The 22,256-nt window shown below is 44.5% G+C and overlaps 1 protein-coding gene across 1 annotated transcript in view; it reads right to left on the bottom strand.

The window, feature by feature from the left end:
- Positions 1-22,256, bottom strand: part of LOC126141542 (irregular chiasm C-roughest protein-like) — a 501,974-nt gene that overhangs the window by 229,235 nt on the left and 250,483 nt on the right. Inside the window, exon 3 of the mRNA XM_049915255.1 lies at positions 13,051-13,271. Coding sequence (XP_049771212.1) covers positions 13,051-13,271 — 221 coding nt within the window. The remainder of the gene's footprint in view (positions 1-13,050; positions 13,272-22,256) is intronic.

The following is a 22,256-nucleotide window of genomic DNA, read 5'->3' on the forward strand; positions in this document are numbered from 1 at the left end:
TTTAGACTTTCGGCATTTGCGACGGAACTTTTACCTTTACTGTTGGCAATGTAACACACACTAGAATCTCCGTTTAATCATGCAGGGAACACCTGTGACAGACCACCTTCAGCCCATCAGTAAATGCAGTTACGTATCCAACGCCGCAAACGAATGTTGTTCCGCCGCCTGAAAATCTAAAAGCATTTACTTGGAAACGACATGTCATTTTGTCTGATGGCGCGACACCTGTGAACACCGAATGTGCCCTAAATGGCTTGCGTTACGCTTACATTGTGTAATGAACAGTTTCATTGGAGGATTACATAATCTATGCTACTTTGAGTGTTCCGTAATCAGTTCACGATTTGACAGCCAATAGGGCAACGACGTGGACATTAGCAGTTTTATAAATTGAGCATCGACCGCGGTTCCATTAGCGCCGTGTTACACCTGTGTCATTTGCGGTGTCTACAGCACTCGTGCGGAGTAAATTAAATTAACCGCCCCTTTCACTCGTTTCCTAACACACACACACACACACACACAGTTACTTTCAACAGCAACAGTCTTCGGAAAAGAGACAGCTAAACATTCACCACAGGAGCGATGGTTGTTAGAGTGCGAACGACTTAAAATGGAGGAGTGGCTTTCATACCAAGATCTATAGGACTATTGTTCTCTTTTCAAAGGCTGTATGGAGAACTAGTGAAACTTAAGTATAGTTAGAGGAAGACTACAAACATCGACGTTATATGAAAATATCTAGCCAGAGCCTTTGTGTGACAACAAAATCGAAGTACGTCTCATTCTCAAAACCCAAGAAATATACATTTATTTAAATGGTAGACCGATGAGAAAATCCCCGCAGCACTATTAAATTATTAACAACGATCACCTCGCGATTCTAATGTTAAGATTGCTCTGGAATATTAAATTCCTGTTTCGTCCTGGGATGATGGTTTAATTAGTGTAGTATTAAAGTATTCCTGAAATGGTATGGTTCTTCGGAAGCGAAATTTTTTTAAAAACTAAAATAATTTTCCGACAGTGAAGCGGTCGTTGTATATTTAAATTATTCTTCCACAAACGGAAATAAAAAAGTAAATTATCGGATTGTTAAATCGTACTCTGTAATGCTGTTCTGTGAGGTATGGTATATAGTCTCGCAGTAATTATATTTCAATTGGGATGTCATAGTATAAATAGTGCTTTAAAAACAACATGTAGCCACTGTAGTTGCTGTTTGTGGTTACTAATTAGGTTTGGATTTGAAGTACATTCATCACATTTATATGGGCCACACTTAAGTCTGTCACTAATCGAATTTCTTTTCTTGGTCCTGTTTCAGATTTCGGTATTGTGTCGACGCATGAACTCGCGCTCTAGTGCCCCCGTTAACTGGCAGCAGATTGCAATATGGCGCCGGCCAGCAGGAATGGTCACAATTAGAGTGTCATACTACATGGAGGTTACCCGTGTATCCCAGGTGAGATTCGTGGTATATTTGCCTATATTACGCCCGCTGCCGGCCGCGGTGGTCTAGCGGTTCTGGCGCTGCAGTCCGGAACCGCGGGACTGCTACGGTCGCAGGTTCGAATCCTGCCTCGGGCATGGGTGTGTGTGATGTCCTTAGGTTAGTTAGGTTTAAGTAGTTCTAAGTTCTAGGGGACTGATGACCTAAGATGTTGAGTCCCATAGTGCTCAGAGCCACGCCCGCTGTCGTCTTGGTACGTTAACTTTATCGGCTTCGGTGAATTGTGTTTCGTAACACTGCTATAAATAGACAATGAGATTTTCACTCTGCAGTGGAGTGTGCGCTGATATGAAACTTCCTGGCAGACTAAAACTAAGTGCCGGACCGAGACTCAAACTCGGGACCTTTTCCTTTCGCAGAAGAGCTTCTGTGAAGTTTGGAACGTAGGAGACGAGGTGCTGGCAGAACTGAAGCTGTGAGGCCGGGTCGTGAGTCATGCTTGGGTAGCTTAGTACGAAGAGCACTTACCCGAGAAAGGCAATGGTCCTTAGTTCGAGTCTCGGTCCGGCACACAGTTTTAGTCTGCCAGGAAGTTTCATATCAGCGCACACTCCGCTGCAGAGTGAAAATCTCATTCTGGAAACCTCCCCCAGGCTGTGGCTAACCCATGTCTCCGCAATATCTTTTCTTTCAGGAGTGCTGGTTCTGGGTGGTTCGCAGAAGAGTTTCTGTGAAGTTTGGAAGGTAGGAGACGAGGTACTGGCAGAATTGAAGTTGTGAGGACGGGTTGTGAGTCATGCTTGGGTAGCTCAGTAGGAAGTGCACTTGCCTGTGAAAGGCAAAGATTCCTAGTTCGAGTCTCGGCCCGACACATATTTTTAGTCTGCCAGGAAATTTCGGTGCTACAAATATTAGCTGATTCGTGTGTAGGATGACTGCCTTCCATGTAACGTTGCACTTTCGCAAGTGTCCAATCTACTAAGTGAACAAATACCACTGGCACGTCATGAAGAATTGCTAATTACATATAAGAGAGAGACGTTTGGCCGTAATCTCAACATGTAATGTAAACTTGCAAGTAAATGAAGAATATACAGGGTGTTTCAAAAATGACCGGTATATTTGAAACGGCAATAAAAACTAAACGAGCTGCGATAGAAATACACCGTTCGTTGCAATATGCTTGGGACAACAGTACATTTTCAGGCGGACAAACTTTCGAAATTACAGTAGTTACCATTTTCAACAACAGATGGCGCTGCAAGTGATGTGAAAGATATAGAAGACAACGCAGTCTGTGGGTGCGCCATTCTGTACGTCGTCTTTCTGCTGTAAGCGTGTGCTGTTCACAACGTGCAAGTGTGCTGTAGACAACATGGTTTATTCCTTAGAACAGAGGATTTTTCTGGTGTTGGAATTCCACCGCCTAGAACACAGTGTTGTTGCAACAAGACGAAGTTTTCAACGGAGGTTTAATGTAACCAAAGGACCGAAAAGCGATACAATAAAGGATCTGTTTGAAAAATTTCAATGGACTGGGAACGTGACGGATGAACGTGCTGGAAAGGTATGACGACCGCGTACAGCAACCACAGAGGGCAACGCGCAGCTAGTGCAGCAGGTGATCCAACAGCGGCCTCGGGTTTCCGTTCGCCGTGTTGCAGCTGCGGTCCAAATGACGCCAACGTCCACGTATCGTCTCATGCGCCAGAGCTTACACCTCTATCCATACAAAATTCAAACGCGGCAACCCCTCAGCGCCGCTACCATTGCTGCACGAGAGACATTCGCTAACGATATAGTGCACAGGATTGATGACGGCGATATGCATGTGGGCAGCATTTGGTTTACTGACGAAGCTTATTTTTACCTGGATGGCTTCGTCAATAAACAGAACTGGCGCATATGGAGAACCGAAAAGCCCCATGTTGCAGTCCCATCGTCCCTGCATCCTCAAAAAGTACTGGTCTGGGCCGCCATTTCTTCCAAAGGAATCATTGTCCCATTTTTCAGATCCGAAACGATTACTGCATCACGCTATCTGGACATTCTTCGTGAATTTGTGGCGGTACAAACTGCCTTAGACGACACTGCGAACACCTCGTGGTTTGTGTAAGATGGTGCCCGGCCACATCGCACGGCCGACGTCTTTAATTTCCTGAATGAATATTTCGATGATCGTGTGATTGCTTTGGGCTATCCGAAACATACAGGAGGCGGCGTGGATTGGCCTCCCTATTCGCCAGACATGAACCCCTGTGACATCTTTCTGTGGGGACACTTGAAAGACCAGGTGTACCGCCAGAATCCAGAAACAATTGAACAGCTGAAGCAGTACATCTCATCTGCATGTGAAGCCATTCCGCCAGACACGTTGTCAAAGGTTTCGGGTAATTTCATTCAGAGACTACGCCATATTATTGCTACTCATGGTGGATATGTGGAAAATATCGTACTATAGAGTTTCCCAGACCGCAGCGCCATCTGTTGTTGAAAATTGTAACTACTGTAATTTCGAAAGTTTGTCCGCCTGAAAATGTACTGTTGTCCCAAGCATTTTGCAACAAACGGTGTATTTCTATCGCTGCTCATTTAGTTTTTATTGCCGTTTCAAATATACCGGTCATTTTTGAAACACCCTGTATATATATATATATAACTTTTGTCTTCTTCGCTTTGTGTACAACAGACACCGTGTCGGACCATCTTTCACCCGGAGTAGTGCGGCAACTCGACGTGTCTTCGACTCAACAAGTCTCCGGAAGTCCCTGCAGAAATACTGACCCTTGCCACCTTTTTACGTGCATGGGATCTATGTCGGTCGATCAGGGTGGTCAAATTATTCGCTGGAACTGTCCAGAACGTGCTTCAGGTCAATCGCCAACACTTGTCACCTAGTGAGATGAGGACCCAGGTTCAGTTCCTGGTACCGTCAGAGTAAGTAGCACCGAAAGTGCTTCTTTGATGACTCAGCCCACATGCCGTCACCCTGTCGCTTCTTCTTGTCAACTATCTTCCACCTGTTTCCCCTTTAGTCGATTTTTCAGACGACCGAATTTCTTATCTTCTCATTCGACCTAATTTTCAACTTGGTCTCATTTCAGATTGTTCAGGATTTTGTGCACGATCTGACCAACCGATTATGAGGGTGACGGAGAACGTTTTTTTAATGGGGAACTGAGGAATAAACGAGAGTTCACTTTGCCGCTGTTATACCAAGTAACAAGCTACCGTGTGTGAAAGTATGGAAAACTGATAACTAAAGGGAAACCGTGCTGAGGCTATTCCCCTTCAATTCTTTTTCTGCCATCGGTCTTTCGAGTGGTTTGATGCCACTAGGCACGACTTCTTTTGCTGTGCAAACCTCTTCATTTCAGAGTAGTACTGACATCCGTAATCCTTAGTTGTTTGTTAGGTACAACACAAATCTGTCCTCTCCTACAGTTTTCATCTCTGTACAGCTCACTCAGGTAGCACGGAAAGTTTTATGATGGCTCCTATCAAATACTTTCAAAACACATGACGTCTATTTGGGAAACTTCCTCATTTCTTGTCTTCTCATTAGACCTAATTTCTTACTCTGTTGTGTAGCACCCCATTTCAAATTTTTCTATTGTCTTTTTCTCCTTCTTGCCAAACTGGAAAGATGTCTCTGCCAGAGGACTACATGGCGGTCCGTCGTTTTCGAATCGCCTCTCAGGGCCAGAACGAAGAGCTAGTCTAACTAAATAATCTGGTCAACTACTGGTGGAAATAAACATGGGGTGTGTACATCCTTCGCCTTCGTGACGACTTGAATTCTGATGGGGACACTTTCAGTAAGGTGTCTGAATGTCTGGGGAGTATGGTAGCCTATTTCTTCAAAAGCCGAAACGACGCAAGGTAACGAGGCTGGCCGCTTGGGTTTGGAGCGGAGCCAACTTTCTGAGTCATCCCAAAGGTGTTCCATTGGGTACATGTCGGTCGCTGACGAGTCCAATTCAGCAATGATATTGTCCGCCTCAGAGATGCAGCTTTACATCTACATCTACATCTACATCTATATGGATACTCTGCAAATCACATTTAAGTGCCTGGCAGAGGGTTCATAGAACCACCTTCACAATTCTCTGTTATTCCAATCTCGTATGTTGTTTGTTGTTGTGGTCTTCTGTCCTGAGACTGGTTTGATGCAGCTCTCCATGCTATTATATCCTGTGCAAGCTTCTTCATCTCTCAGTACCTACTGCAACCTACATCCTTCTGAATCTGCTTAGTGTGTTCATCTCTTTGTCTCCCTCTACGATTTTTACCCTCCACGCTGCCCTCCAATACTAAATTGGTGATCCCTTGATGCCTCAGAACATGTCCTACTAACCGATCCCTTCTTCTGGTCAAGTTGTGCCACAAACTTCTCTTCTCCCCAGTCCTATTCAATACTTCCTCATTAGTAATGTGATCTACCCATCTAATCTTCAGCATTCTTCTGTAGCACCACATTTCGAAAGCTTCTATTCTGTTCTTGTCCAAACTATTTACCGTCCATGTTTCACTCCACACAAATACTTCCAGAAATGACTTCCTGACACTTAAATCTATACTCGATGTTAAAAAAATTTTCTTCTTCAGAAACGCTTTCCTTGCCATTGCCAGTCTACATTTTATATCCTCTCTACTTCGACCATCATCAGTTATTTTGCTCCCCAAATAGCAAAACTCCTTTACTACTTTAATTGTCTCATTTCCTAATCTAATTCCCGCAGCATCACCCGACGTAATATGACTACATTCCATTAGCCTCGTTTTGCTTTTGTTACATCTACATGGATACTCTGCAAATCACATTTAAGTGCCTGGCAGACGGTTCATAGATCCACCTTCACAATTCTCTGTTATTCCAATCTCGTATAGAGCGCGGAAATAATGAACACCTGTATCTTTCCTTACGAGCTCTGATTTCCCTTATTTTATCGTGGTGATCGTTCCTTCCTATGTAGGTCAGTGTCAACAAAATGTTTTCGCATCCGGAGGAGAAAGTTGGTGATTGGAATTTCGTGAGAAGATTCCGTCGCAACGAAAAACGCCTTTCTTTTAATGATTTCCAGTGAAAATCTTTTATCATTTTTGTGACACTCTCTCCCACATTTAGCGATAATACAAAACGGCTGCCTTTCTTTGAACTACTCCTTCAGTCCTATCTGGTAAGGTTCCCGCAGCGCGCAGCAGTATTCTAAAAGAGGACGGACAAGCTCAGTGAAGGCGGTCTCCTTAGTAGGTCTGTTACATTTTCTAAGTGTCCTGCCAATAAAACGCAGTCTTTGGTTGGCCTTCCCCACAATATTTTCTATGTGTTCCTTCCAATTTAAGATGTTCGTGTGCTTTAGGAGGGTGCATTGTCATGCTGATGCAAAAAGTCATAGTCGACGAACTTTTCCCATAGTGCACGCAGCAGGCAGTGTTGTAAGTTACACTGCCTGACAACTGCAAACAATCAACTGATATTTGCTAAGGAACAACTGCTAGATGTACCAAGCAAGCAACAGTCGTTGTGGAACACCTAAGCAATTGTAGTAAAAGGAAATGCATGGAGCGGGACTTGTTGGCTGCAGAGAAGCCTGTGCGCCAAATCTATGTATGCATTCTACAATTCATGCAGTACAGTGTTTGATTAAGTTTGTTCTGGAATCAATAAGTGCGACATTATGTGTGGTGTGGAAACATGTCTGCAAGTCATCATTTGAGGCCTTAGACCGTGGACGAGCAGTTAGACGACTCAAAGTGTCATCATTGTAGCCGCAGTAATGGTTGTGTCATTTCGCTATTAAAAGAGGCCCCTGTACGTAGAGATGCTAGGCGGAAACATGCTCGTACTTAGACGGATAGCCACACCACAAGAGAATCGATACATAGCGCTAGTGGCGAAAAGGAAAAGACATTTCACTCCTAGGTATATCGCTGCAGGTCTTGCAACCTCTAGTTTTGTGTGTTTCTCTGTCGGATCCATTTCGCAGCGATTAAATGAGGCTGGTTTGTATGCTTGGAAGCCTTTAAACTGCAGCCCCCTTCAAATACCCAATCTTAGAGAAAGAGTTAGTGCAGGAAGCATGTTGGATGGCGTCAGCAACAATGGTCCTGGGTGGTGACCCCGAAGAATCCCACTACATAGTGACAAGTGATTTGGCCACCAGTTGGTGCGGAGAGAGAGGGGAACACGCTACGTAACCCACAATGTTCATGATCGTCGTTGATATGGCCTGGGTGTCACGTTCTAGGCACGTATTATGCACAATCGTCGAACAACCCTGCATATTTTTGCTCAAAGGTACCATTATACCACAGCGGTGTTGCCGGGAGGTTATTCTGGATCATGTCTGTCTGTTTAGGGGTGCGGTGGATCCCGAAATTTTTATTAATGGACGACGGTTACCTTCCACAACTGGCCACTGAGTTGTTGCACACACTGTAAAGCGGAGATATTGAACATATTGAATGGGCTGCCCACTCACTGGGCCCAAACCCTATAGAGCAAGTCTTTCGGCAGACGTGTTTCGCAAGGAACACCCTCTCCTCGAACGGTGGAAGAACTGAAAACCGCCTTGAGAGGGTAATGGGACAATCCCGCAAAGACTCCTCAACATTTCGGTAGCCGACGTGAATAACAGGTACAAAATGTGCATTAGTGCCCGAGTGGAGTATATTTCTTACTGAGACATTTGCATCGATCTTTATGTTGGCAACCTGGTCCGTGGTGAATACGAAAGTCATTTTTGTCTGTTATCATGCAGTCCCACGTGGTGTAATCTGTACCAGTTTTAGTTATATACATACCACCCTGCCTCTGCCACATATATACTTCGTTTCACGTCGTCCATCATTGCCTATGATTATTCCTGTCCAGTGATGTCTCAGTTCCTTAGCAACTGTCAAGCGGTGTAAGTACATTTGCTGTAAAATTAGCGATCTCGTGAGCGTATTGAGGGGGCTACACACCCTAATCGCGGATACCACCACGATACCTTAATACCACCCCCTCTATACTTCACTGTTGCCACTAAACCTTATGCGAAGTAACGTTGCCCAGGTATTCGGCAAACCCAAAACCTACCATGGTATTGCCGCAGGGTACACCGCAGTTCATCACTGGAAATCACTAGTTTCATGTTAATCACTGTCTTGTGGTGTTGCTCTTTCTAATACCGCAAGAATCACTTAACATTGACTGCAGATATGTATGGCCCGACCATTTACCTAATCAGGATGGAAAACGCTCATATCGCAAGAAAAAAAAGGCGAATACGTCTTGAGCAAAGCTAGCGATGTAAAAGAAGGGCCACTGTCACTTTTCGACTTATCTGGCAGATTCAAAGACATTTAAATGAAAGTATCTAGATATACTCGTGCTTTTTTACTTGTCAGTAGTAATACATTTGTCGTATGATATTAAGCATTCAGCCCAGAAGTTTTATCCCCTAAGAATTGTTCTTTTTTTACTTATCAGCTATAAGATATTACACATTATTCTATGCATAGCGAATCTTCTGGATTTTGGGCAGAGGATCAGGAACTTAGCGCATAAATTGCAAGAAGGAGGAGTGTCTACACCTTGCAGCTAAGAGAGCTCAATGCGAGGCGAAATAGGGTTAACTTGTAAAACAGCGTGAAAATATCAAGATGTTTTGATTTAAAGGTTTTTAGGCCTGCCTGAGTGGCCGAGCGGTTCTAGGCGCTACGGCGTGGAACCGCACGACCGCTACGGTCGCAGGTTCGAATCCTGCCTCGGGCAAGGATGTCTGTGATGCCCTTGGGTTAGTTAGGTTTAAGTAGTTCTAATTCCTAGGGGACTGATGACCTCAGAAGTTAAGTCCTGTTGTCCGCAGAACCATTTTTTGAACGTTTTTAGAGCTGCCAAAAGCTATTTCCATCGTTTTACATCCCTGACATTGTCCAGGATATACTAGATGACTGCCGTTGACTGGTCAGGTAGAGGTATTTTTTATTTGCCTGCTGAGAACATAAATTAAAAGCTTTTGTCTACCTTCTTACAAAATCTAAACCGATTCACAAAAGTCTGAAATTTGTCGCTTGTAAAAAAATCACAAATAACGTGATAATTTTTGAAAGCGAGTTATCAATTTCTTAGTAAGAATGCATTTTTTATGTATCTGACACTTCAAAACGTTTCCGCACATACAGTTTACGTAAGAACACATTTTACGTGCTACATTTAGCTCCAATTTAATACATCGTATCTCGACAACGGATCAAGATTACCGAATAAAAAAATTTCGTTTTGGCTTTATCCATTTATCTAATTTCGTGCAAACAACTTTCGAACAACTTTGGAATAGAGAAGTTGCGCGCCTTAGAAGCCTCCCAGAAAACATGTTTGTTTGCTAGTAAAATCCAAAGGAAGCAAGATCTTTCTAAACGGTTAACATTTATCTTAGACCAAGGTCTGATACACCGATTGACCAAACAAGAGCCATTAGTATAACTCCAGCCCGGAGTTAATTAAGGGTGACTATTTTCCTATGTAAGATCAGAACGAGGGTGACTGTTTTTGCACGTAATATCCGAACGGTGCACATGCAAATGGTGCTATTAACTGAGAATTAATTTCAGGGCAATTAAAGTAATTTAAGAAAGGAATTAATCGCTTCGCACAATTTGCCCGGACGCCATCTCCAGTTTGTCGTTCAAACCCCGTGGAATATACTGTAAAATAGCTACAGTAGGGCGATGTCCGAATGGTTGTATAAATGGCCGTTGAACCGGGGTAAATCTAAAATTTTTCATAGTATCTTCCTAATTCAAGTAGGAACCGAGCCCCTAGACCTGGTAAGATTCCGTGCGCGGTTTCCGCGTTGTAACGATTCTTTTAACTGCCTATGCGCATCCAGTGTACTAGATCTAGTGCTGACAATACTTTGGAACTCACGTGTTAATCCTGCCGTTGACACAGTGCCATTTCTTACACGAGCCTCCGCTATGCTCGAAGATACCTGTCCGTCAGTACATGTTCCGAGTGGTGGTTAAGCTATTCAGCTTGTTCATTAGCGTTTACACTTCACAGGCAAATCACATACTGTCGAGTTGTGCAGCTTTAGAAGGCTTGAAATGATCCCCATGCTTGTGTTGCTCGGGCGAAATCCAGTAACTGTTCCACGTTCGAAGCCACTGTGCTCTCTTGAACATCCCAGTCTGCCGTTACTTCTTTTCGACTGTCAGAAAAACACTTATCACCTCATTTCATATTGGCGAGGCCGTCTCTAGTGATATGTAGTGGTCAGTTCCACACAACATACAATGGTGTCTAAAATTGAAACTACAAATCGCTATTTTCCTGTGTCTAGTTCATGATTAATTTTACAAACTTTCAGCAGGTGTCGTTACGACCGAGTGCTGCACGCAAGATGGCATTCCGACAAAGGGACAATGGCGCCAGCATTGGCGTCAGGGCACCATTCAAGCTGGGTTTTGCACGGTAGGCCCACATCTACAGTCGCTATGTGAGTAGACACAGACGCTGCAGTATGGCTCAGAGAAGACTAATAGACTAGCTACTGCAGAGGGCCATAGGAAGAATGGAAACAGGAGAGTCGCAAAGTTATGTGGCCCGATGGCTTCTGTTCTGTATTTCTAGGATAAGATGACAGTTTATAGGGACGGACACTGTATCCTGGAAACCAGGACAGGGCCCACCACGTGTGACTTCAGAAAGAGTGGACCGTTATTTGGATGTAAGGAGACGGCGGTACCGCCTTGCTACTGCACTGCAACAGGCAACTTACCTCGCAGCATCGGTGTTCAGAAGGCTTCACCAGAGTGGCCTTTATTGTTGGAGACCTACTGTCTGTTTACCACTGGCGTGTCTTCACAGAAGGGAACATCCATAGCGGACCCGTCAACATGTCACCTGGACGATCGAACGGTTTGCCAATGTTCTTTTCACAGGTCAGTCCCCATTTGGTCTGGACAGTGATTCAAGACGGATTCGCTTCTAGAGCGGACGTCGAACACGGTTTCGAGAACCAATGATTGTGAAAGGGGACCGATATCGAGGAGGATCCCTAATGGTATGGACAGCGATTATGTTGACCACTACAGCACCTCCTCATGAAATTTTAAATGTTCTGTAAGATGCCGTGCGGAGATCCTGGGATCCCATGCGCAGTTGTTGCGAGGTGCTATGGGCCCAGACTTCGTACTGATGGACGATGATGCTCGAACCCATAGAGCAAGGGTGATTTTTTAACGGAAGAAATTCCACGCGTGGCGAGGCCTGCTTGCTCTCCCGATTTGAATCCCATAGACCTTATCTGGGATGCACTAGGTAGATGGTTGCATCATGTCAGCATCCACCAACCCCTCTCCAAGACATGTGAGCACCTCTGCAAGAAGAATGGGCGTCATTGCCTGAAAATGAGATTGATAACATCACTTACAGAATGACCTGTCGTTGTAAGGCCTGTATTGGTGCCAGAGTGGTCACGCCCCATTCTGAGCACATTAACCAAATGTCAGAATGTGTGTGTAAATCTGTTAAGTTGGATAAAAACGAGGAACATATTTTTCAACCGTTATGCTTGTTGCAGGTGATTACGTTCTGTATTCTTTACATTATTTCCGCTTTACTGTGAAACGTCCCCTTAGAACAATTGTACACGAGACTGTGCTTAAACTGACACAATATTTTTAGCGCAACGCAATCTGACTTTCAGAAATCCCTACAAAAGAATGGCCCTGACTAACATTAACCTATACGTTTCACAACTCACTTACCTCACCAAAAATCTTCGTTACTGGAACTACTGCAATACAGTGAGCGCCACTACTGCCAGTTAAATAAAAGATTCAAACTACGGAAGGCACTAACTACTGATAGGCATAGTTAGCAAACGAAAGATTTTAATAGAGAACAAACAATGTATTTACCTTAATATCATCACAAGTCATAATATATGTAATTTCAAAACTCCGCCATCTCTCTCCTCACGTCCACCACTGCTGGCGGCTCACCTCTAACTGCGCAACGCTACGCGCTGTTCATATCCAGCTGCCGCTGCCCAACACTACAATGGCAGACAACAATGCAAAACTAGCCACAGACTGCACACAGCACAGCCAGTGATTTTCATACAGAGCGCTACATAACGTTGCCAATAAGAAAACATAAACAGCCTACTTACAAATGTCAGCTTCTTATACTCTTCTGCGGCAAAATAAAAGTAACCTTTCAGAATTCTTGTTTGTTGTTTTAATTGTGGACACCAGTGTAGGTGTGTTTAGCAGCTTTTGACGTTTTAGTGCGTTTGTCTAACTGATTGCGTACAAATATTGGCAGTGTTGGTGGGCACTTAAATCCCCGCGCACGGTACAGCAGCTTGCTGCTAGATGCGTCAAAACAAAAATCGCATGGGCCACTGATAAAGAGGGAACACACGTAATACGTAACCGATGATTATGAAATGTCGCTGACCACGTTTCATTATGATTAGATACTCGGGCCATTGACCCCATCGTGAATCCTTAGTGCGTGGCCCTACACCGTACCCTACTAACAAGTCCACCTTGCGTAGCAGCGGCCGGGTGTGGCGACGCTGTGCTGTACTTACGGTGAGGCCGGGACGCAAACCGCGGACTCGGCAGGGCAGGAAGACCTCGGCGCCGAGCTGCGCAGTGACGGCGGTGCAGTTGACGTCGGGCGGCTCGAAGAAGGGCGGCGGCGGCTCGCTGGGCGTCGAGCTCAGTGTCAGCAGGGACCCGTCGTCGTAGGACGGCTCCGTGGCGCCCGGGCCCGGCGACAGCTCGTGCCAGAAGCTCGCCGGCAGCGACACTGCGGCACACGCAACACACACCACTCGCTGGCAAGTGCGTCGAGTTTTGAAACATCTGTCGACGCACACCACTGTCCAGTGCCGAGAGCACATTCTCCCCTTGACCCGCCCGTGCTTGCTTGTTAACCAGGCACTCAAGCTGCCGCACGTTAGCAACAGAACGGGCATGCTGTTTTTCTCACATACAAATCAAAGTATGACCAACCCATAGACGCTAAAGCAATTTTACTTGCCTGCACGTATTCTCTCTGTGCTACGCTAAGTAGCAGCTTCTTCTGTACGCCTTCGCTGTAATGCTGCGAACATGGTTCAGAAGTTGATGAAAAGTTTCAAAACAAAAACAGTCTCGGTTGCGAAATTACGAGGGCAGTTCAATAAGTAATGTAACACATTATTTTTCTCGGCCAATTTTGGTTGAAAAAACCGGAAATTTAATTTGGAATATTTTCAAACATTCCCGCTATGTCTCGTATAGTTTCATTGACTTCCGACAGGTGGCAGCGCTGTACGGAGCTGTTAAAATGGCGTCTGTAACCGATGTGCGTTGCAAACAAGGGGCAGTGATCGAGTTTCTTTTGGCGGAAAACCAGGGCATCTCAGATATTCATAGGCGCTTGCAGAATGTCTACGGTGGTCTGGCAGTGGACAAAAGCACGGTGAGTCGTTGGGCAAAGCGTGTGTCATCATCGCCGCTAGGTCAAGCAAGACTGTCTGATCTTCCGCGTGCGGGCCGGCCGTGCACAGCTGTGACTCCTGCAATGGCGGAGCGTGCGAACACACTCGTTCGAGATGATCCACGGATCACCATCAAACAACTCAGTGCTCAACTTGACATCTCTGTTGGTAGTGCTGTCACAATTGTTCACCAGTTGGGATATTCAAAGGTCTGTTTCCGCTGGGTCCCTCGTTGTCTAACCGAACACCATAAAGAGCAAAGAAGAACCATCTGTGCGTAATTGCTTGCTCGTCATGTGGCTGAGGGTGACAATTTCTTGTCAAAGATTGTTACAGGCGATCAAACATGGGTTCATCACTTCGAAACTGAAACAAAACGGCAATCAATGGAGTGGCGCTACACCCACTCCCCTACCAAGAAAAAGTTTAAAGCCATACCCTCAGCCGGTAAAGTCATGGTTACAGTCTTCTGGGACGCTGAAGGGGTTATTCTGTTCGATGTCCTTCCCCATGGTCAAACGATCAACTCTGAAGTGAATTGTGCTACTCTTCAGAAATTGAAGAAACGACTTCAGCATGTTCGTAGGCACAAAAATCTGAACTAACTTCTCCTTCTTCATGACAACGCAGGACCTCACACAAGTCTTCGCACCCGAGAGGAGCTCACAAAACTTCAGTGGACTGTTCTTCCTCATGCACCCTACAGCCCCGATCTCGCTCCGTCGTATTTCCATATGTTTGGCCCAATGAAGGACACAATCCGTGGGAGGCACTACGCGGATGATGAAGAAGTTATTGATGCAGTACGACGTTGGCTCCGACATCGACCAGTGGAATGGTACCGTGCAGGCATACAGGCCCTCATTTCAAGGTGGCGTAAGGCCGTAGCAATGAATGGAGATTACGTTGAAAAATAGTGTTGTGTAGTTAAAAGATTGGGGAATAACCTGGTGTATTTCAATGCTGAATAAAACAACCCCTATTTCAGAAAAAAAATGTGTTGCATTACTTATTGAACTGCCCTCGTATTTTGTGTCAGTAATGCGGTTCATCCTCTTGCGGCATTATCAGATTGTGTAAAAATAGCTGGATACGAGACACATCAGGCATAAAACCACATAAATGTAAAACAGACACCAAGGCAACCGGGTACATTGTGCCGTCTGCGATTCTCACCACGGTATTGTAAACGTGGCCTTATGTTGTCCTGCCACGGCGGAGCCTGTTGGTGTTCTCACGCTCCACTGCATGGTTTAGATATTTCATGGCGGATTAATTATGTATCCTATTACCTTGGCTTATTTCTGGCTTATTTATTTATTTCGATATCAAAGATTTTCTCGGCAATTTCACTCTCTTCCGACTAGATCTGGCTATTTTCAGTTCTAAACACAATCGGGTCACATCTAATGCATGTTTTCTGCAGTAAGCAGAACCGTATCTGAAAGTCGAAATCCTTTGTACCTAAGAATACGATGATGTCTGTTGTACTGTAACGGCAACGAAAGTAAGATTTTGGAAGTCTAGTTTCTGCCGCATTAATGTGTTTCAGCAACATATGACCACAGTGAGATCAGTTTTAATTACTTCTTCAAGGATGTGTATTGCTGAATTGGTAACTTCATTCTAAGTGGCCAAAATAGTTCGTTCTAGATTCCCCAAATGTATTTTAGCAAACGCGAAGTTCGTTATTCATATTATGGTAGTGTATTAAATATTAGTCTGAAAGAAGAAGCTTTTCTTCCATACTATGCTTTCTCCGCATTACATTGCATACCATCAGAATGTTGATTTTAATACCCACTGATCTTTTCTTTTTCCTACTTCAGTGAATGTTAGCTCTACATTTAAAATGCCTATATACCGCTAAATGGACTCAAGACTTAGCACACAGTGGGTGAAATTTACAAACTTGTCGTAACATATTCGAAGTTCTCGAATGAACTTTTAGTAACATTTTTCACAATTTGCGTCGTGAGTCACCTACCGATTTATTTGAAGCTGCTTCCATGCCGGACTTTCTTCCCTGACTGGTATACATTCACCAATTCTAATTTTTTCCTCTATGTTTAGTTTGTTCATTTTGCTGCTCCCGCCATTATGATAAATGAACTTCAGAGAAACTAACTTTTTTTTTAGAGTCATCAGTCTTCTGGTTGGTTTGGTGTTGACCGCCAGGAATTTCCTCCTGTCCCAATCTCTTCACCTCAGAGGAGTACTTGGAATCCCACGTCCTCAATTATTTGCTGGATGTATTCCAACCTCTGTCTACAGTTTTTGCTCTCTACAGCTCCCTGTAGTACCATGGAAGTTATTCCCTTATGTCTTAACAGATGTCCTATCACCCAGTCCCTCTCCGATACTGCAGAGAAACTCCTCATTCGTTACCTTATCATTCCACTTAATTTTTAGCAACTACGTACGTAAACATATACCCAGCTAGTCACATTGAATTGGTAGCACAACCCGTTGTCACGTGCAAGCTTGAACGGGTCCCTTGAAGCTTGCCAGGCTAGCGGAAAACCAAGTTGTCCTGCTTAAACCATTGTGCTGCAGTACACGTATATTCTAGCGCAGGGGCGGGCAAACGTTGCACGCGGCTCATGAGCGCACAGCGCTGCACGTGTGCTGCTCGCGTGCAATCGTCGAACGGGACAGTGCAGACAGCCTGCAGGTTGCGGCAGTGTAGTACCAGGCTAAGCTGCGGACGTTGATGCGAAGCGAGCACTATGTAGTGAACGTTGTATTTCAAGAAACGGAGAAGTGGAGATTTGCTATCTTTTAAAAAGTAATGGGAGAATCATTTTTTCTTTGTGCAAAAACGTGAAAATTCGAAATTTTTAATATGTGGCAGTATTCTCGCTGGTCAACGGAAGTTTAGTATTGAAGGCCATTATAATAAATTTCACAAGGACGAGTACAATTTATTGTCGGATTCTGAGCGGATGAGGAATTGACTGAGCTTAAGAAGAGCGATCTGACGATACCAGATGAATCTGTCGTAGTTGGCCGGCCGGAGTGGCCTAGCGGTTCTAGGCACTACAGTCTGGAACCGCGCGACCGCTATGGTCGCAAGTTCGAATCCTGCCTCGGGCATGGATGTGTGTGTTGTCCTTAGGTTAGTTAGGCTTAAGTAGTTCTAAGTTCTAGGGGACAGATGACCATAGCAGTTAAGTCCCATAGTGCTCAGAGCCATTTGAATTTGTCGTAGTTGCTGTTGTCACGAGAGATCTGCGACTTTCTCTCGTCATGTCTCTCATCTAACTGATTTAACATTTTATGGAGCACTGTTTTCAAGTTTTCAGGGCGACAACAATAATAGCCCAGCGGTATGTGCCAGTTATAAGACTGCGCTTAATATAGCGAGAGCTGGAAAACCATTTGCTGAATCAATAAGTCTCGGTTAAGAGCAAACATCAGTGATGAAAATTTACGTAACTGTTTGTGTTTGTCTGTATGTAGAAATTTTGTTCCAGATATTAAACGTATTGTAAACTCCACCTGTGATAATTAAATAAAACGTATCGTAGGTTATAGGTACCCTTTCAAACCATGATTTCTTTCAAGCACTCCTACTAACCTTATTCATTCACTCAATAAAGCAAGCTAGGAAACAAAACGCATTACAGAGGAAGGAGCGGGCAGAAGGTATGGTGGGGATGGGAGATAAGCGGGTGGCCAGCTTGCCCCTGTGAGCACGCGGAACACCTGTTAACTGCACGCGTGCAAGTGCACCGCACATGTGCAGGATTCCTGCCCGCCCCTGATCTAGCGTCACCTCTGTGTATTACTCACGTTTCCGACACTTCCATATGAGACATCTCATCATGTTTAACGTCACTGACGGTGTGAACAGAGAGGGAAGTGAAAGAAAGTGTGGAAGTAAAACCTAATACCGAGCGATGTACAACTGACACTTAACGCCTCACTAGCAGAGACGAGTAACGCCAATGCTGCCCTGCAATGTAACTCGGTTGAACTGCAAACACACAATTGATGAGAATAGCTGTCAGTGGACATTTGTTTAAGTCTATGGGGAAAGCTGAAAATTTGTTCAAATGTGTGTGAAATCTTATGGGGCTTAAGGGGCTCCGGAAAGGCTCAAAATCATGAAAAGTTAAATTTTTACTTTTTTGCGTTGTCTGAATCTGCAGACTATTACCTTTTAATAGGTATATAATTTATTCAATTCCGAAGACTACAACTATTTTTTAAATTTTTTTTGAAATGTGTTCTACATGGGCGTGACCCACTGTGGCACTGTTAAACTGCTGTCAAATGGTGTTATTATTAACGTCCGTGTTCATCAGGTACATTTTAGTGATGTGAGGTAAAGTATGTGTTGTGGCTAACCTGTGATGGTTCAATATATATCGCTGGTGTGACTGTCGATTGTTTCATGTTTATTTACTCTGTCGTTATCTCGAAAATATTCGTAATTAATTCTGTTTCTGGAGTCTCTGTTTTGTTGAAGTATAATAATGAGTAAAAGTAAAGTTGCTGTTGCGACTTTCAATGATGGCAACATTGTAAGGTGCAAGGTATTTAGAAATATGGGAATGAAGATAGGTTCTAACATGGTACGAGCGATGCTTGCTTTAGACAAGGAACGCCTTCGGGCTGCAGACAGGGCTGTAAAGAGTCTAGAAATACAAGCAAGAGTAAACAGGAGGAGGAACAAGAGGAAGCTGGAGGAGGAGTTTGCAGAGGATGAAGATAATCCATCCTATGGACCTGGAATGCACTAAAAAGTTAATCCAATCTTTGTCGCTCGATTCCCAAAACTTTTATTTTCTCATACTAATTACATGTTTTCTAAGGATCTTCCAAACATATTTGTCTCAAACTCTCAGTAAATGTTACACAGTACCTTCTGCATAATTTAACACAGCCTTTTTCCAAAAAACTGTATATTTTTGAATATATAAAAAAAATTGCAAAAAAATTTAGTGAATTTTCATTACAATTGAAAAAAACATCTTTAATAACTGAACTAAAATTTTGTAAAATCCCTGTGTTAAGTTGTAGCCCATATTCCAATAAATAATCTGTAAAAAGTTCAATTTCCTACCTCAAATACTTCGTGAGGAAAGATGTAATTTATAAGCGTTATTTTAACATCGCAAGTATAGGGCGTTCCGGAGCCCCTTAACTGCTGAGGTCATAAGTTCCTAAGGTTACACACTACTTAACCTAAATTATGCTAAGGACAAACACACACAACCATGCCCGAGGGAGGACTCGAATCTCCGCCGGGACCAGCCGCACAGTCCATGACTGCAGCGCCCTGGACCGCTCGGCTAACCCCGCGTGGATGAAAATTTGTACTGGATCGGGTTCTAACTAGGATCTCATGCTTACTGGGGTGTTGCGCTGACCACTGCGGCATCCAGTCACAGTAGTAATAGCAACTGCACAGGAGTAATAGCAACTGCACGGACAAACTTACCACGCCTCCCGTCAGACCCAGATTCTCAATTTGTCCACATACTGCTAGTGTAGTATAGGACGCGGAAAACAGGTTTTTAACAGACAGGATACAATGGCCGTGTATTGTAGGCCGACATCTGGTCTTTCTCGGCCTACCATGGCGTCGTGAACACATTAGGGGTTCGAACTGCACTGAGTGACAAAAAATAGTGAAACGCCCAGAAGTCAGTGTTACTTTGTGCACGTACACATGATCGACGTGTGTGTAAGTCTTAGAGTTGCAGTTCTCTGTGACAGGTAGAACGGCCACCAAAGTGCAGTAGTGTTATTCATGTTTAGCGTTGCTTGTAGGCCCGATAGTGTATATAAGGAGCTTGAATAGCGTCAGATGTGCGATTGCTATGAGGGACACAGCGATGCAATGTTATCGTGTGAGACAGTGTTATCAGCACCTGACGTAGTTCGAACGCGGCCTCTTTGAGGCTCCCCATCTGGCTAGCTGATGAATTGTGCATTTCCACAGTTTTGCGGAAATCGGATGCGACAGAGACCAAATGTCCATTATAATTATCCGGGCTGTTATGCCGTGGTCGGTTGATGAATTCTGTGGTGATTCCCAACGTTTCGTCTCCGTTCTCATGTCGCGGTTAATAAAAAAGTGCTCCATTGAAGAGAGTGTACAGAAAGGTCTCTGCAGTTCTGTTGCGCTACCACCGAGGCTTTATGGATTGCCCAAAATTCGTAAAGAAAATGTTCCATTAAGACCGATACTAAGTGCCATTGGTTCGCCCACCTACTCGTTAGCCAAGTTTTTGACTACGCTGTTAAAACCACATGTGGGCCGTTCGGACACTTATATAAAGAATTAGACACATTTCATCAGCAGATTGAATGGCATAGTGGTCCAACCGGAGGACATATTGGTCATCTTCGATGTGGTATCGCTGTTTACCATGGTTCCACTTAATGATGTATTGGAACAGCTGGATAGAATTTTTCCTGCCGATATTTTAGAACTGTTTAAGTGTTGTTTGACGACCACATACTTCAAGTGGAATGAACAGTTTCATGAGCAAACAGATGGCGTGGCTATGGGAAGCCCCCTAAGTCCCGTAATTGCAAACTTCTTTATGGAGAAATTCGAAGAACAGGCCTTAGTTACTGCCAGCAAGAAACCAAATGTATGGTTCCGATACGTGGATGACACTTTTGTGTTGTGGAGACATGGTAGGGAGGAACTAAGCCAGTTCCACGAACATCTGAACAGTATAAACTCAAGAATTAAGTTTATAATGGAGGAGGAGGTAGACGGCAAACTACATTTCCTCGATGTGCTTGTGTTTAGAAACGAAAATGGTAGTTTGAGCCACTCAGTGTACCGCAAACCCACGCACACGGACCGTTATTTGCACCGGGATTCGAACCACCACCCACAACAGAAGCGGGGTGTTATCAAGACGTTAGCGGACAGAGCTAGAAATATTTGTGAACCTGAGTTGCTCGACGCTGAGATGGAACATCTCCACAATGCACTAACCAAGAACGGATATTCGTCCGCCGAAATAAAACGTGCGTTGAGGCAGCCACGCAGAAATCATACTGACGTACAGGCTACTGCAAAATGTAAGGTTTTCCTGCCGTTTGTTAAAAATGTAACGGAAAGAATAGGGAGGATCTTGACGAAGCGGAATATTACCGTAATTTACAAGCCCACCAGGAAGATACAGGAATACCTTAGGCCTGCCAAGGACGCTCGCTAACCATTGGAAAAATCTGGAGTGTATAGGATCCCATGCAGCTGTGGTGATGTTTATGTGGGTACCACTAAAAGAACTGTTTTTAAACGTTTGGAAATGCACAAGGGAAATTGTAGAAGAGGGGAAACGGAACGATCAGCTGTTTCGGAGCATGCTTTCCAGCCAGGGAACCACAATGTTCGTTTCGAGGAGACGCAAGTACTAGCGGCCACGAGCGGATATTACGAAAGGCTCTACAGGGAGGCAATCGAAATCGCTAAACACCCAAATAATTTCAACCGAAAGGAGGAGGACGTCAAATTAAATGGTATATGGATGCCGGTGTTAAAGAAGATGTGTACTACTCGTCCACTACTGGATGATGGCAACGGCGATCGACGGCGACAGATAGCGGACAATTGCACTGACGTTTGCAAAACACGTGACGTCACGCCGCGGCGCGGAGGCGCGCGGACACGGAATTTAGCGGCAGTCAGTAGCGAGCCAGTGTGTGTGTTGGACCTTCCATCAAGCTACGGACCCCCTTGAAGATGTCTCCCGCAGTCGGAGACGAAACGTTGGGAAACACCAGAGAATTCATCAACCGACCACAGCATAACAGCCCGGATAATTATAATGGACATGATATTTCCGGCCGTGAAAGTTTACATTTTAGTAACAGAGACCAAATGCCTGACGGCGTCGGAGCGTGAGGTAGATGTTAAGATTGCACCTGACGGCGACTGTAAAAAAATGAGGATCGAAGTGGCTGTGCACCAAGTAGATCGTAACCCCTTCAAATCTGTCCCCGCCATACGAGAACAAGTGATACACCCCTTGTTACATACTGTGTCATCCTGCACAGCTGATGGGGGACCAGTAACAGCAGTACTAGGGAATTAGTGCCCCATGAGTACGCTGCCGTTAGCACCACATCACAAACGGCAGAATTTGTATGGCGCTGTTATCGGGAAGCATTGACTACAGATGAATAGCGTGGTATTGTGTTCCCCCAGCAATTAATCGCTGTCCCTTACTTGCCTGGATGACCGTCGTCGGCTAGTATGGTGGCAACCAGTGGCGGGCTTCCATTATTCCAAAATTTTGGAGAGAGTGCGGTATGAGTCCTGGTTTCATGCTTTT

Source organism: Schistocerca cancellata, unplaced genomic scaffold, assembly GCF_023864275.1.
Source record: "Schistocerca cancellata isolate TAMUIC-IGC-003103 unplaced genomic scaffold, iqSchCanc2.1 HiC_scaffold_718, whole genome shotgun sequence".
Taxonomy (NCBI): Eukaryota; Metazoa; Arthropoda; class Insecta; order Orthoptera; family Acrididae; genus Schistocerca; species Schistocerca cancellata.